The 17,668-nt window shown below is 38.7% G+C and overlaps 1 protein-coding gene across 1 annotated transcript in view; it reads left to right on the top strand.

Moving 5' to 3' along the window:
• The window catches only part of LOC139736245 (solute carrier family 23 member 1-like), a 52,998-nt gene that overhangs the window by 12,660 nt on the left and 22,670 nt on the right, over positions 1 to 17,668 (top strand). Inside the window, exons 2-3 of the mRNA XM_071646977.1 lie at positions 12,525 to 12,722; positions 14,213 to 14,370. Coding sequence (XP_071503078.1) covers positions 12,525 to 12,722; positions 14,213 to 14,370 — 356 coding nt within the window. The remainder of the gene's footprint in view (positions 1 to 12,524; positions 12,723 to 14,212; positions 14,371 to 17,668) is intronic.

Genomic DNA, 17,668 nt, shown 5'->3' on the forward strand with positions numbered 1-17,668 from the left:
TAAATAGTAAAAAAATCGATGCGGCGGCCAAAATCGATGCGCGCGAGGACGAGAAACTGGTTTCTTTTTTTACTTGGCCTTAATCATGTTTATTATTAACTAATGCCACCACAGATCACTATTATGGTATTTTGAGGTCATTGACCTCTAAAGGTCATCAGAGGTCAAAGGTAGAAACCTATCAATGCCCTGTGGAATCAGAAGAATTGTAGTACAAATGCATATTTAGTGCAGCGTAACCAACGTCTAGGCCTATCTTTCACAAATGCCTTCAAACATCAATATTCTGATATTTGAAGTTCATTGACCTCTGGAGGTCAGCAGAGGTCAAAGCAGACTTATCTCCCGATCTTAAAATGAATCTCATGGTATGTACTAACACTGGTGAAAGTTTCATGCTTTAGTCAAATTTTGCACAATTCTCATGATTTTGAGGGCTTAACCGCTCTACTATATCATCTCGTGCATCCTGTACTCTATGTGCAATGCACTCATCATAGAGACAAGGTTGCCTTCACCCAAACTGTTTAGATTTTGCCACTGGAAGACTCTGATGACTGATCGCATACAGTGGCTGTGCACCTATAAGAACGCTGGGCTGACCTCAGGATGTCTATCCAGTTAAAGGACAAGTTCACCTTCATAAACATAAGGATTGAGAGAATGTAGTAATATTAGTAGAATACATCATTGAAAGTTTGAGGAAAATTGGACAATCCGTTGAAAAGTTATGAATTTTTGAAGTTTTTGTGCAGTAACCGCTGGATGAGAAGACTACTGCAGTGTGTGAATAACTTAGATGTCACATGCGTACAACAATATAAGGAAAATATAAAGAGAATTTCACAAAATTTCATCTTTTGAAAAAAGTACACATTCCCCCCGACTCGTTACCGACAAATGTTATGGGTAATATTATTCCCCCTGCCTTTAGAAAGAGGCAAGTCAAGTGCTCTTTTATTATGCGAAAAAAGTGAAAATATGTTGAATTTTCTTTACATTTTCTTTATACTGTTGTACGCATATGACTCACAAGCTGTAGTAGTCTCCTCATCCAGCGGTTCCAACACAAAAACTTTAAAAATTCATAACTTTTGCATCGATTGTCCAATTTTCCTCAAACTTTCACTGATGTGTTCTACTAATATTGTTGCATTCTCTCAATCCTTATGTTTATAAAGGTGAACTTGTCCTTTAAGTCGTGGAGGAGATCCTTTATGCTGATCGCGTGCTTCACTGAAGACGCAGATGCTGCCCTGTCTTGAAAGAGATCAAGGGTATAGATCTAGACCAATTTCAGCAGGTTACACTGAATCATCACTTGCTGGCAGAGAGTCTTAACCGGATCATGCAGGTGATATTACCCGCTGTCAGCGTACCCTGATTCACACATTGGATGCAAACCGGATGGCGGCATATTGGAAACAAGCAATATTTGGGCATGGGGACACAACTCTTGGCCAGGCCCAAGTGTTAAGGAGTATCGAGCATAAAGAAGACAATTAGAGTAAATAGTAGTTCCACTCCTATTTTGAATTGAGGGTACCTAAAGAGGTCATTAAAAAATGCCCAAAATTGCCTGACGTAATGACCCAAACTTAATTGGATGACAATAGCAAGTTGCAAGACACAGGGTTGCTTCATGTGGAGTGCATGTTATGCCTCACAGTATGTCACTTTCCAAATGGTCCATGACGTCACTTATATGCTCCAGGACCATGAGTTATTCATCGGAACCATACAGCCCACGAGCTTGACACTGACCTACACAGACCCGCCAGCTCGAAACTAGGTAGCATTGCCCATGAGCTTGACACTTATAGCAGGGCTCCACACTAACTTTTATTTTTGGTGGCCCAAAGGCAAACATCCGACATTTTTTGGTGGCGCGATCAGGCCACCAAAGTCTTCATTTCTGAAATTTTGGTGGCCCGATGTGCGTTTTTAGTGGCCCCGGGTCACCGGGCCACCGTTAGTGTCGAGCCCTGCTTATAGTATAGGCAAACCAGGCCCATAAGGGTCCGACACATGGGGGGAGGGGGAGGTCCACAAGACCTACACTGAATAGATTAAGCTTTCTGATGTAATACATATATTAATCTCGTGGGCCTTGTTTTCGTCGAGTGTCGAGTTCGCGGACCGCACAGCTTGTGGGCCTACTATATTTGATGTCGAGCTCATTGACCTTGTTCATCTAGTGTTTGGGTCACGGGATGTATGACTCGTGGGCTGTATGCGTAACTCATGTGCTGTACGACTCGGGTTGTTTGGCTTGTGACGTACACCTGATGAGGTGGGCCTGTTGTTTTCTAGTTAGCATCTGTCACCCTTTCATCCAGTTCAAGGGACTTAGTTTGCCATAAATGCCTGTTCACAAACTATTAAGCATCAACCCAAAATATGGTACTCCTCTCCCCACCTTCCATGTTTAAGCGTACAAATTTTGTCCAGTGCAAATTGGATAATGTAAATATGGTGCACATAATTTCATGCAAGCTAGTCTGCATAACTAAGCCAAACATAAATATTATATTTGAGGTCACTGCCATCACTGATGAAGGCACGTAAGCTTCATTTCTGAAGTAATTGACCGCTCACATTCCTGAGACCTGTTACTATGAACCAATGCTTTGTGGAATATGCATACATATACTTTGATTATAACGTCAAGGCGTGATTTGTACATGATTAAACATTCAGGATTAAACCAATGAAGCCAAACATCAATATTTGCAATCCTACACAAATTTTGATATTCTAAAAGTCTGACCTCACATTGTCCTTGGAGGTCAAAGTTGGATATACATAGGGTACCGTATATACTGGCCAATGTTCTGTGGGATGAGAAGACACTTCTTGTAGCATAAATGCTGATAGCATAATGCATAATTGCACACCAGGTATACAGTTAACCATTGAATATACATCAAATATCAATACCGTTTGTATTTTGATATTTTGAGGTCATTGACCTGTCACAATCCTCAGCGGTCAAAGGCAGAGACGTGTAAATAATTTCCCTTGATCTGAGGAATAAGAAACGATTCAGTTGTAACACAAATGAATGTTTAGGACATCGTTATCATGTTTATCATCAACCAATTGCACCAAATATCAAAATTCTGATAATTTGAGGTCATTGACCTCTGGAGGTCATTAGAGGTCAAAGCTAAAAACCTGTCAAGGATCTGCGGAACATTGAGGCAATTCCACTGTTTAAAAAGAAAAAAGGTTTTAGTACACCATTGCCGTGTTTATCATTAATCAATGACAAAATATCAATATTCTGATATTTTGAGGTCATTGACCTCTGCAGGTCATCAGAGGTCAAAGGTAAACCTGTCAGGGTTCTATGGAACATGAAGACAATTCCACTGTAAGAAAAATGAGTCTTTAGTACATCATTACCATATTTAACATTAATTAATGACGCAAAATATCAATTTTTATCAAATTTTGAGGTCATTGACCTTTGGAGGTCATCAGAGGTCAATTCAGACTTACCTCCCGATCTTAAAATGAATCTTATAACATGTACTAACACTGGTGAAAGTTTCATGCTTTAGTCAAATTTTGCACAATTTTTCGGCTTATCTGCTCTACTATATATATATATATATATATATATATATATATATATATATATATATATTATATATATATAAGCGTTAACTATATAATCTTTGGTCAATGCATGTAGCCCATTAGGGGCCTACACATCCCCATCATACACCAATAAAGTTGTGGTCTTCCATGGAACCCGCAATAATATTGATTCCTGTTGTGCATGATTGATGAGATATCACAGAATATTCATTGCTTTTTTATCCCTTTCCTTATGATTCTCTCCCCCCCCTCCTTCTTGTCAGATTTTTTGTTTTGTTTTGTATTGTCTTGTTTTTCGCACTCTCACCCGTTTTTATACGTATTTATACGTACTACTAGTAATTATTGGATGAGGGTCTACCACGGCGAGCAAAACTTTCACAGCGCGTGCACACACTCACTGATGAACGTGTACGAATCGAATCGTCGCGAGACCACAGAAATACTCACAGGACTCTTCGCAACACACAACCACAGAATATCTGTGCACACAACCCGAGCGGAGTAAGCATAGACGTTTTACGAGCGGTTTTATTGAATTTGATTGCCAAAAGCCACAGGCTTGCGTGTAAATAAAAAATACGCCTCCCGCCCCCTTTCTTCGAACCGCTGTTTGAAGGTCGTCCCACTCCCATTGACGACTGCAATGGAACTTACATTCATGCATTCATTGGCGCAGACAGAGGAACGGGCAGACGATCTCTTCTCATCTCAAATCCTTTGTATCAATACTGTATATTTTACCCACTACAGTTTGCTCTGCTGACGCCCTGTACATATCGGTTTGTCTTTGTCCAAGTGCTCAGCAGAACAAAACGTTTGCTTACGTCACAATACAATTAATTGTAGTCGATGCATAGAAGGACGCACGTATCGTGATTGAAACGCACTGTGATAGCTGGATCTGATCAATATCTTTATTGTCGCTATTGCTTTCAAACGCAGTCACCAAAAGCTAATAGAATGTAAACCCACACTATAATAAATTAAAGAACATGAATGTAAAGCATAATGATGAGGTTTTGGGTACCCTGAGGTACCAAAGAAAAGTCCGCCATTTTGTTGAATGCTATTATTTTTCTTTTTAATGCTGTACCCTGCGTTACCAACAAAAAAATGGTTAAAGTAGTTAATTTTTGTAGTGCTTCATGAAAGAAAATGATTTCTCAGTAGCGTAGCAGCATCATAGTTTCATCGCTCAACACACACTAGGTTCTACACCAGTGATGTCATCGTCAAATCAGAGAAATGGATTAATGAAGGTTTAGGGGAAACAGAAATATTTACGAATTGCAAAAGCATATAGATAAAGAAAAAAAATGATATCTCTGTGTGACCTTAGTGATCAACATCCCTCTGGTCTGTTAATTACACATAAATTCAACAATTTTGATTCTTCTTCAAAGCAAAGTATTCTTATGACATTTGTCAGACCAGCGGTTTGCACATTATTAGAGCAATGCGTTTTTGCGTGTCCTCCTCCAGTAAGGGAATAGCTCATATCGATCTGTGCCCATAATGATTTGCATCCCGACTGTCACGCTGCTATGATCATTTTGAATTCTGGGATTGCTGAATATGCGCTGATTCTTTTATCAATTTCAAAACCAGTTGCAAAGAATAGCTTCTGATAATGGCACTGTAGTTAGGAATGTCGGTTTCAGCAATGTATTGCGGGAGGATGCCAAAAGTTCAGTTGTATTATGTTATACAGTGTATCTTTCAGACACTGTGTAAAAACAGGGACGGACCTAGATTTTTTTTTTGTTTTTTTTTTGTTTTGTTTTTTGTTTTAGTTTTTTTTTTTTTTGCTAAGAGGGGCTGACCCAGTGACGACTGATCAAGACAAGGCCTCCCCCCCCAAAAAAAAAAAAAAAAAAAAAAAAACGGTCTCCAAATTCTTGGTTGCCACTTCTCTCCCCATATCGGCTGACAAACCGAAAAACAACAACAACAAACAAAGAAACACAAAGCAAAACACACACACACACACACACACACACACACACACAACAAAACAAAACCAGAAACAGAAAATAAACCGCCAGGGGTGGTGTTAAAACTCCTATGACCACCACCCCCTCCCCATATCGTAGTTTGCAAGCACTTAACCCTTGTCGGTGAATCTGTGCCAAAACATCTCTTTCAGGGTGTTTGCATGTTCATAATCCTTCTACTTGCTCCCATGTTGGGAGCAGCTCAATAGTACGTTGGCCTGTGCCAGTGATGCATGTAGTCTTTTTATCACATGCATAATACTATAAAAGTATGTTCCTGCAAACTACCTAGATCCGAGACCGAAAAAAAATATTCTGGTGGTACCCGTAAACCACTAGACGAGATAATGCTTATAAATCTGCTTTTATATCCGGTCTTCCCTATTTAATACTCTTCATCATTCCCACGCCAGCACATAGATCCCACCGTTGATCCCAGGACCTTGCCCAAAGAACTCGCATGCCCATCCTCGACCACCGTCCCGGTAGTAATCACGACACCTTGCCTCCTCATTTTTATATAGGCCTACCATGCCAGTTTCATGCTAGCTCCATGCTAGCTCCTTGCTTTTATTTGATTCCAATTTTCAAAGCTGTGTCTCACTCCGAGACATCAAAATATTACACGTATTTAAAGTCCTCAAATACTACTGGAATTCCTGAAAAAAACAGTTACAATCACTTAGAGGTGTCTTTCTGTACAGTGGACTCCCGTAATAACGAAGTCCTCGGGACCGGCAGTTTTGTTTCGTTATATCGAAATTTCGTCATCCGAAAATAATGAACAATGAAAAACATAGAGCCGACAATTTTGCGACCTGGATTTTTATTTCGACGTAACCGGAATTTCATTATAAACGTGTTCGTTATATCGGGAGTGCACTGTAGTATAGGCCTAATTCATATCATTAAACCGTAATACTGCAGGACAAAGGGCGCACCTGTACCAATGGATGCCCGACCCCTACAACAATTAGGGTACCTGTTAGCATGCTGTGTTCGGAAAGTCATTGGTAAGAAACATGCAGTGGACACATGGGGAAAAATCTGCTGCCAACTCGATTGGATGATTCTCTGAAAGAGATTTTTGACCATTACCAAAAGCGAAGATTTGCATTGAGCATGACACATAAATACACCACATGCAGCCAGGATTTGAACATGCTGAGGAAACGAGCTTCGTTAGTTTCAGCAACCTCGCTTGGTTTCAGGTGCCAGGATTTGACGTAATCTCCGTTACAGACATTCGGTCATCAGTTGAAACGCATGGTGCCTATGTAATCATTTTATTTGATCGGTAGGCCTATACTGAACAATGTACTAGCGTCGAGTTGAAGGAAATGATAATGAGCGAGAGATAATGGGTTCATCCAACTAGCACGAGCTCAACCTGCTCGGCGCCGAGGTCTTCTGTAAAAACAGGAATTCTGTACACAAAAAAAAAAAGAAATAAGAGAAAAAAAAAGGGGGGGCTGATATTTCTTGTGCAACTTCCCGGTTTCATTTCTTTTTTTCCCCTTTTTATTTCTGTTGTTTTTAACGAAAAATAAGTAATTGCGCCGGTTGCGCCCCCCCCCCCCCCGGATCCGCCACTGTTGCGTCTAGCTCGTGGGCTGTATGACTCGTGTGCCCTAAGTTCCGCACCATGAGCATAAAGAGTCGGACCGCTTGTATCACAACTATAAAATGGCAACGTTTGATTATATAATTTAATTTCGGCCGTAAATGTAACAACTTTAACCCTAAAATGTAATATCTTCCCTATTTGATAACTTTTAACCAGAACATGATAATTCAGTCAACCCTCAGTGTGATAACTTAAAAGAGGAAATCCAGTCCGAATATAAGTTAGTCTGATAAAAAAGAATAAAATCTTACGAGTTCAATGGTAAAGATTTTGACTGAAATCGGATGAAGAATAAGGAAGTTATGAAATTTTGAAGTTTTATTAATTTTCTTCAAAACAGTTCTTGTACATTGGATATGACTATGCAAATGAGTGAGCTAATCTTGTCATACCCTCACAATATTTACATTATGTCCAAAACAATAACGAAAAATCAAGGTTTTGTCATTGAAGTTTGAAACATGACGTCATTCCTGGTTGAATCACTTCAGAATAGAGATCAGTTCGATATACGAGGATTTTAGCCTTGGGCGTAATTGCGTTTGAGTGAAAAACTGGAAATTTCAAAATTTTACGCACAAACTATGGTAAGTTGTGTGAAAATGACATGCTCGCTATTTTGCAATTTGCATACGTATTGACTGTTCAAGAACTGCCCCCTACCCCCAAAAAAAGAAAAAATATAGCGAAACTTTAAAATGTCATAACTTCCTTACTAGTATTTTTCATCAAATTTACACCGTTGAACTTGTAATGTTTTACTCTTTCTTATCACATTAACTTAAATTTGGATTGAATTTCTCATTTATCCCTAACAGTAATACAGTTTATAAATGTGATTAATTAAACTTAACCCTAAATATAATATTGTCCGTAATTTTGATACTTTTAACCCTAACATAATAATTGAGTCAACAATATGTGTGATAGCCTTAATCCTGAATGTATTTACTGTACTGGAGGAGACAATCCTAAAACTGATAAATCGACTCCAAATGTATCAACCTTAATAAATGTGATAACCTTTATCCCTCTTAAATGTGATTATTCTTAAAGGTACCGTTTACCTTTGGAAGCAGTAATTTCAAAGATATTCGAGATTATCACATTATATTTTGATACAAAACCGGCTACCATGTAATAATTTTGCAACAAAGCCTAAAATAAAGCGAGATATCACTATTTTTATCAATAAACCATAACTGTGGACGGTTTAGTCTAGAAATACATAATTATAACTATTGTTCCCTTTTTGAATAGGGCCTATATGACAATACTTAGCATTAATTATACTGATGCAAATTTTCACTTTGGCTGTTTCTATCCCTAACTCACATTTTAGAACTTTTTTAAAGCATTAAAGCTAGGTTTTCGTTTCATCTGCAATTGGTAAATTGTGCCTTTAGCTACCTTTAATGTACACTTAAAATGTAATAACCTTTAATTAAAACTGAATACGATATCCACCCTAACTGTAACTTCACACAGAAAGTGGTTAAAATGATATCCTTTATAAAGTGCGATCCATTTAACGTGTAGATTAGATCATGGAGATGGCTAGATGAGGATCCAACATATCAAAAGCTGGAAGAAATAAATCTAAAATTCATTCGGAGTGATAGATGTCGATTGAATTTTAGTAATCCCTCAAAAAAAAAAAGCAGTCTCCTTTGATCGTTTGTGTAACAAAACGCCATAAATCATATAATCACATCAAACGCATAATATCATCGATTTTAACTAGTTTTTCACAAATGAATGTCAAACGCGATTTTCTCGTTTACAGAATTTTTGACCTTAGGTTTAATTTTCTTGTGGTCGGTGGCATAATACTATTATTACATTTCACACAGGGTGCCTATGTATCTTGTATAAGCCGTAATAATTTTGATCAAACATTAATCTGTACACACTTCACCTTTCCTTTTGATCCCGTCAACAATTTGCCACGAAACTTTTGGAATTGAATATAGGAGTTGTGCTGATTATGGGACATTGCAACGTGCACTAAAATGCCTCAAAATGAGGCCCCGCCTAGACCTTTAAACATGTTAAAGGTGAACGTGTTTAAGGTGAGAATGTCTTGACACTAACACTTTCAGTTGACACATTCATATACAAATACGCAAACACAGCATTATGCTAGCTCGCTGGCCCCATTTCTGAATGGGAGCTGAACCTAGTTTATTTGCTGTGATACAATGTCGAAGAGTCATCGGTCATATTTTCCTATCGACACGAAAAATTCCGTACCTATTGTTCGGTACAACCGAGTTGGCACGTACGTTTCACTCAAACCGACACCGCCATAGCGGGTCAATACACATGTGATTGAACGATATGAACGGTGCTCTTGGATTAGACCGATGAGTAAACTCGAGATAAGAAAGCGGAAATAGAACTTGTGACAATGGCATCGGCCAGTATTTATTCGGGTTGATGCTGAGATCCCAACAGTTCAGACACAGCGTGGAACCTGATTTTGCTGAGGGTGTGTCTGTCACAACATTGCTTATCAAATTTAGAAAGTTAATATACACTTTGACTGTCCGATTGTAGATCTCTTGTTCAAAATTTGAGAAGTCATCCTAGAAGATAAGTCACCCAGCCACTTTTTATTACTATCATCATTTCGCACAATACAGAAAATTGATATGAATATCGGGACTGGACTAAACATGCATACATTTTTTTTTTCTTCCTGAGCAGGACGGTAGGATACGCCCAAAGAAGATATAGACAGTAAAATACAGAACCGCACACAGCAGAATCAAAAAACCAAGTAGGTACTATGCGAGCCCAGTACCTACTTGATCAAACCGTTACCAACGGCGTAATTCCGTACCGAGGATGGGAGGGTGTGGGAGAGGGTCGCCCTCCCACACGAGGGAGAATTTCGCATTTTCAGACTATTGGTGAAATATTCGGGTTTTTTTTATAGCTTTTATCAAAAAGTTAGACAAAGCAGCTAAATGTGCGTTGGAGGATGTGGGAGGGGTATACCTCTCCAAAACGAGGGAGAATTTTGCATTGTCAGGCTTGAAATTTAGAGATCTAGTGCGCTTTTTAAGTGAAATATTCGATTTTTTGTTTCTATCAAAAATTTAACAAAAAGGACTGTAATTATATTCAGGAAGTGTGTGGGGAGTGGGTAAATATAGGAGGGGTCCCTATCTCCAACACGAGGAAGGTATTTGCATATTTAGGCTTGAAGTTCAGAGATATAGTGCACACCCTTGATGAAATATTCCATTTTTGTGTCCATTAAAAAAAGCAAGTTCCATTCATTTTCAGGAAAATGTGCGGGATGAGGATGTGGGAGGGTAGAATAGGCCCCCCTTCTACACGAAAGAAAATTATTGTTTATTCAGACAACGAGGGAAATCTTATATTTTCAGACTTGAAGATCAGAGATCTGGTGCACCCTTTTGGTAAAATACTCGATTTTTGTTTGACAAAAGCAACAACAACTCTAAGACAAATATGTATTCAGGGGAATGTGCGGGAGAGTGTGTGGAAGGGGGAGTACTAATTGGAAAGATTGGTATGCCGTATCTTGGGCCATGGGGTCAAAGGTGAACTTCAAAGGTCAAGTGAAAAATAATGCTAAATATCTCAGAAATGGCTTAAAGTGTCTTCAATAAACTAAGTACATACCGTGATGATTGTGATTTTGTTTATGATAATGATAATGATGATGATGATGAGGAGGAGGAGGAGGAGGAGGAGGATGAAAATGGGAACAGTGATGATAAGAGCATGGACCTACATGTAGGCCCATGATAATAGTAATTATAACAATATCAATTCATTAAGCTTAGAAACTATACATACTATTCTAGCATGCCATGTAAGAGCTCCTTGTGTGCTCAACATTTTTTTTTTTTTTAGTCTTTCAGGTTCAGTTTCAGTTTTTACTTTATTTGTCCACATGCACAAAGAAAACAAACGAATCAAATCAACAACAATTTGATTACAACAATATCAGAGTTATCTTACATCCAACTCATAACATAAAGTTATAGACATACAGGTTCATGAAAGAAATGACATAAAGATATGCATGTAGACATTTACATATTTTGAGGTAAAAATGGAAAAGAACTGTTATCAATAAGCAGTGGGCTTGACTTAGATGACAGCCTCGGAGTAACGTGTATAAGAAAATTGAAGATACTTAAATGTCATTTCAGCCTCTGCTGCTGCTGCTGCTGTATTGCCATAGTCCTCATACAACCGTCGGCATTCTATTGTGTGCCTTTGCTCTTAAAACGTTCTTAAACTTTCTTGTGCAACAATTTTTTTTTTTGATTTTGGATTTTGCAAAATGATATCAGCTGCTTGAGAGGTGGGATATAATAGGGGATGCTTGAATTAAAGGACACGTTCACCTTCAGAGACATGTGGATTGAGTGAATGCAGCAATATTAATAGAACACATCAGCGAGAGTTTAAGGAAAATCAGGAAATCCCTTTAAAAGTTATTAATTTTTGAAGTTTCTGCTCAGTCACTACTGGGTGAGAAGACTACTACAGCCTGTGGTGTCATTATGTGTACAACGATAAAATGTGTTCTAGTTATATTGCTGTATTCACTCAAACCACATGTACATAAAGTTGAACTTGTCCTTTGAATATAAGTTTATGTTCGCTCCAAGTATCGTGTTGTGATTATCGGTGCATAGACATTATAGATACTTATTATTTGCATGTAGTCGCATTCCATAGGATCGACGATCAAGGATTAAAGGCCAGGATATTAAAGGTTGAAGACTAAATGCAACAATTTCCCCATAATATCTGTGAAATTGCTCAAGCTTTTGGAGATGTGACACGTGTTTGATCAGCTAAGACTTCGCACCTGGAAATGCTCACGTGGTCGTGAGGTCAAAATAGTGTAGTCATGACTTGTACCTTCACAGTGCACAGCAAGTCCAATCATAATTGTCAAACCTGTAAAAATTTCGCAAATTGTTGTTCTCTGAAACAATTTTGCCTTTCAAATGGAACTCGGTACGAGGAATGTATAAAACCGCTCAACGCACTTTGTGGTTGCGCAAACGTGTCATTTCAATTTCTTGCCAATCATGTGAAACTGTCATCTCACATCGTCTCGTATTGCACAGATACTAATGCTGTAGACCATTGGGAGAATAATGCGATATGGGGGAGGCATACCAATCACCATGGCAACGATGCTAGATTTTATTTTATTTATTGATTTATTTTTATCAAGCTGTTGTACCGAATTGGGCTGTAATTTAAGTCGTAAGGGCTAATTTTCCCATGCACAGAATCCGAACGGCACTCCCGAGTCGAACGGAGCCGCAGATGTCGCCGTTGCCATAGCAACCACCACGGCATCTGAGCCCGTAATCTTGTCCTCGGAGGAGCAGAAGGCTAAGGAGATCTTGGATGACTTGAAAGGGGATCTTAGCTACAGCATTGAAGAGATTCCAGCCTGGTACACTTCGATCTTGCTCGGGTTCCAGGTACGCCTGCTCGGTCCTCGACCAAATTACGCATACCCCCCCCCCCCCCCCAACCCCTGCATGGAGAAGTAGGTCTACTCTTGACCCTGTTTATCATTTCACATAGGGAAGGATTCAGGAAATTCCTGATTTCGAGGTTGAACACCATCGTCTGCTTCTGCCATCCATTGATCACGTGGTCCTATACAAGGAAGCAGATTACAGAGCATGAATTAATTCGCCAATTGATGTGCTTCGTAATTCATGCACGTAGCCAAGCGTCGAGTGTACAGTTTGAATCTGTCAGGTCTCATGGCAGCTTCACAATAGAATGTATATGGGAGTATGACTGTATTTTGTTATTTAGTTTTATTACATTTCCAGCTGGTAGTAGAGGTGGGCTATAGAGGGTGACATTTTCAGAACACGCTCATCTCACCTTAGTTGATGACTTTTTTGCCTACTGACACCATTTTTGAAAAAAAAAAAGACAAAAAAAAAAAAGTGAAATCCGGGGTGCACCGGCCGGGTTGCAACGGGTTTCGCAGTTTTTTTTTCGTTCTTTTTTTTTCCAAAAAGGTGTCAGTAGGCACAAAGTGATGAACATGTTCTGAAAATGTGACCTAAAATTGACCCTCTATAGCCCACCTCTACTTGAAGGGCGCAGGAATGTTATTGAGCGATACTCTACTAAAGGAAAACTTTTTTTTTTCTAAATACAGTTTCTATTTCAGGTAAGTTTTCCTTTTTACGAGGGCTTTTGAGTTAAATAGGGGAGTAAAGAAAAAAAAAACCATCAAAAACTGCACCGTTAATACTCCATGCTTGCCTTTACCTGTCATTGCATTAGTCAATGCTAAGTGATATTCAAGTTGCTGGTATTATATTTATTTGTACCTCCATGGTATAATGCAGGTTCTGTAGTTTTGGTCATGAAAGAAGTGCATCTCGCAGTCTGGAATGGAATTTGATTTTTTTTTTTTGTCCTTTTGATCAGAAATGTGCGTGTTCGAAGTTGTAATGTTATCTCCATGATTGTTCGTCTATTAAATAAATATCAAATGGATTTCATTTTGTCTGCAGAAGGGAAAATTAAAGAAGAGAGTACAAATTGTACTGAACAATTGCTACATACCATAACGTAGGTCCTAGTAATGGTATCCCTCCCATCATGTAATTCAGTTTTCGTTGTCGTTTATCAGTTCATATCTGCACATTAGCAATGATGTGTGTATGTGCGTGTATATGGGTGACATGCCATTTGTCCGGACTGCGACAATTATTGCTCCACGGTCTTATTTTCTTCAATGACTGGGGTTAGGGTTACGGTTGCGATAGGGTTGTCGGTTTAGTTAGATATGAGGATTAGGATTATAGTTAGGATTACATTGTTGGTAGAATTTATGTTTGGCTTATGGGGAGTGCAGATATGTTTCAAGGGAGCAATTGTCGCAGGAGCGCAAATGTCATAGAACCGCGTGTGTGTGACTTTATATCCGCTTGTTTTCCAGCATTATCTGACGATGGTCGGGGCAACGGTTGCCATCCCCCTCATCATTGCTCCCGCTCTCTGCATCGCAGACGACTACGTGGCTACTGCCGAGATCATAGGAACCATCTTCTTCGTGTCTGGCATCGCGACGCTGCTCCAAAGCTTCTTCGGTGTCAGGTTAGGGAAGAGCGTGGACCTAATATACATGGACTGTTCACAGCAGTCTTTCTTTGATGTAATCATCATCGCAGACACCTGATTATGTGCATCTTTAATGAGTACATTCAGGTGTCTGGACAAGAACAATTGTGTGATCATGTATCGTCACTAACAAAAGAATCGTTTAACTCATTTCAGTCTTGTTTCGCTGACGTGCCTTTTAGGACGGAAATGTCTTTGAATGAATACAGATGATGAGGAGCAGCAAAACCTGAGAACATGACAAATTTTGTGTCAAAAGATGGGTAATTGCTGATTTGCACATTTTCGCATACGCATAAGACCTTGCCGAGCAAATGCCTAATGGAAAGATATACCTGTTCTCATTACCGTCCCTTTTTACTTTGGAATAAGCTGCGAAAAAGTGAAATATTGAGATCACAAATGACAATCATTCTGCCTAAATGTTAGCTTTCTTTTAAAAACTGCCTGCTTCTCCCAAGCGAAATTATTTGAGGCATGATTTCCTAACATACACCACAACTGCACATTCACTTTACTTGATTTTTGTGAGTTATTTTCTTCTGCGCATATTAATTATAGATGTAGATTTCTCGAATCTCCGTCTTGTTCTTCTCCCGGCTTGCTGGCGGCGACGATGATGGGATCAAAGCAGTGAAGCATGTTAAAAATGTCTTTGTGGCGCTTTTGAGATGTACGGGTGCATGAATTGATTAACGATACGATGAATGTCCTTGTATATTAGGTCCATGGGAAGAGGGAGAGTCTGCCACCCCCCCCCCCACCCCCCCACCCCCGTAGCCAAAGTCCCTACAACATGAAATCACTATACTGCACCAGCCTTTTGCCAAGGCCCCTCTCGCTGTATGGTGGTGAGAGATTGCCAGATGAGTGTGACAGCGCTGTCGCGCTCGGCTGGGCTTGCTTCGCTCATCCGCTATTATAGCCATCATACAGCGAGAGAGCCTTGTCAAAAGGCTAATCCAGCAGTGGAGACAGAAACAAAAAATAGTATAAAATTTTTAGTAGCAATTAGGCGTAAATATTTACATTTGAATGATACGCACCTTAACATTAGAATGATACAAATGTAATAATGATAATGATAAAGATAATAATAACAATAATAATAATGATGATAATAATAATAATGATAATGATGATAATGATAATAATGACAATAATAATAATAATAATTATAATAATAATGATAATAATAATAATAATAATAATAATAATAATAATAATAATAATAATAATACAATAATGATGATGATGATGATAATAATAATAATAATAATAATAATAATAATAACAACAATAACAACAACAACAGACTCTACGAGTGCGAATCTTTTTGCTTGTCCTATTCCTTCGCACGTCCATGCAGGGTCATACGCGGGGTGTAACGGGATCCCCTTTTTTTCTGTATATAGTTATTGATTTCCAGCCACAGTCTCCGTTGAATCACGTCTTTGCTTTGCTCTTGGTTGTTGTTTTTTTTGTCTGTGTGTGTGTGTGCTTTTGGTTTGGCGATATGACATACTAAAGATGAAGTTGGTAGGTGTGGCAGTATTTAAGCAAAAACGCTTTGGAAAGAACATCAAGACAGAGTGCATGACTTACTTCCTTTTGATTCCTGTGTAACTTTGAAGGTTCTCAGTTTCCGTGACGAAAGAGTACAAAAGGTATTTGTTAGAATGATACGGCTTCATGAGCATTTCGGGGTTGATCGGAGTGCACAAATGTGGTGCCAGCCCCAATGTTAAAGCAGAAGCATTTACAGTCCAAAGAAGGAGAGACTCCCCTTTATTCGTACCCCGAGGCGGGACGACGATCATATTGACGGGTATAAAGGTGATATTATTTACCTACTCGTCATCACATAGTGCCATCAGAAGTAGTGGTAGCATGCTTGCACTTTGTTCATAGTTGTAGAGCTCTGCAACCAACTGACTCTTCTTTTGTTACTAATCAGCAGTACAGTCGACCATTCTTACCCCATAGTCATGTCTGCCGTAGTCATGCTTGGCTGAAGTTTGCAAGTTTATGCAGGCCCCACCGAGTTCTTTTTCCTCTTTGTGGAATTGTGGGGGGCTTTGTAATGCAGTAGGAAAATGATAAACTGAAATATCTTTCTTCATTTTTTCTTTTCAAACTGGACCCCATGGAGGACCAGCTAGTGCAGCTGAATATGAGCCATCCAGCCATCTTCTCAGATCGAAATGAAACAAACAAACGAACAAACAAACAAACAAACAAACAAACAAACAAACAAACAAACAAAATATCTCCCCTCCTCCCTCTCTCCTCCCTCTCTGTCTGTCTGTTTGTCTATATATATATATATATATATATATATATATATATATATATATATGTATATATATATATATATATATATATATTCATATGTGCGTTGGTGAGTTTGAGGAATGGACATTACAGCCAGGACAACGCAAAAGTCGGTGATTAATTTAACAACCTGAAATACTTTGCCGACAGACAACAGTGTAATATCTGTAATTTCCCCGATCCAAATGCTATACTAAAGGGGCGTATAAAACCGTGTTCAAATTGTGGTCTGCACCAATTCTGTGGTGGGTGCTTAGAAAAGACAAATATCACGTCATTCGAAGGGACCTGGATAATTTGATAATATCCGAGTCATTCGGGGAGAGCGTTTGGTTTGCGTGATGCCGGTTTACACTCACCCAAACACAAAGACTTTTTAATGGTATTCTTAATTTGGATTTCATTCAATACGAGCGTCACTTTAACAACGAAACGAGTATGAACAAGATATGAGCGGAGCTATATTCTTCTCATTTATGCTGCTGAATCACAGCTTCTTCTTTTTTTAAAGCAAAACTTAAAACAAAATATTTGATGCACATCATACCATGTCTACAAAAGTGGTATAAAATTCTGCATAAATCTCATAATACAAAAATGCTCTCTTGATCAACCTGATCAGAGTAATCAGTATCTGCTTCATTGCGCAAACTGCACACTCTTGAGAATACAGCATTTCACCGAAACCCGCAGTAAGCTAAAATCTCATAATCAAATGAAGTGAAGGAATTTCCCAATTTTTGACCGATCACCCTATATCCCAATATATGAGTTTGTTATGCAAAGCAAAATAATCATATATGTAATACTATGCTTGCATCATTTACTTAAACAAACCGTATCCTTACTTATCAATCCTCAACGAACAAATCATTTACCCTATATACCGCCATAACTATACAGACTATCTAACACCACCCCATTAAGTCTTTGAAACATC

The sequence above is a fragment of the Diadema antillarum genome, unplaced genomic scaffold, assembly GCF_040938485.1.
Source record: "Diadema antillarum isolate AM-2024a unplaced genomic scaffold, OU_Dant_1.0 seq00000634_RagTag, whole genome shotgun sequence".
In the NCBI taxonomy this organism is placed as follows: domain Eukaryota; kingdom Metazoa; phylum Echinodermata; class Echinoidea; order Diadematoida; family Diadematidae; genus Diadema; species Diadema antillarum.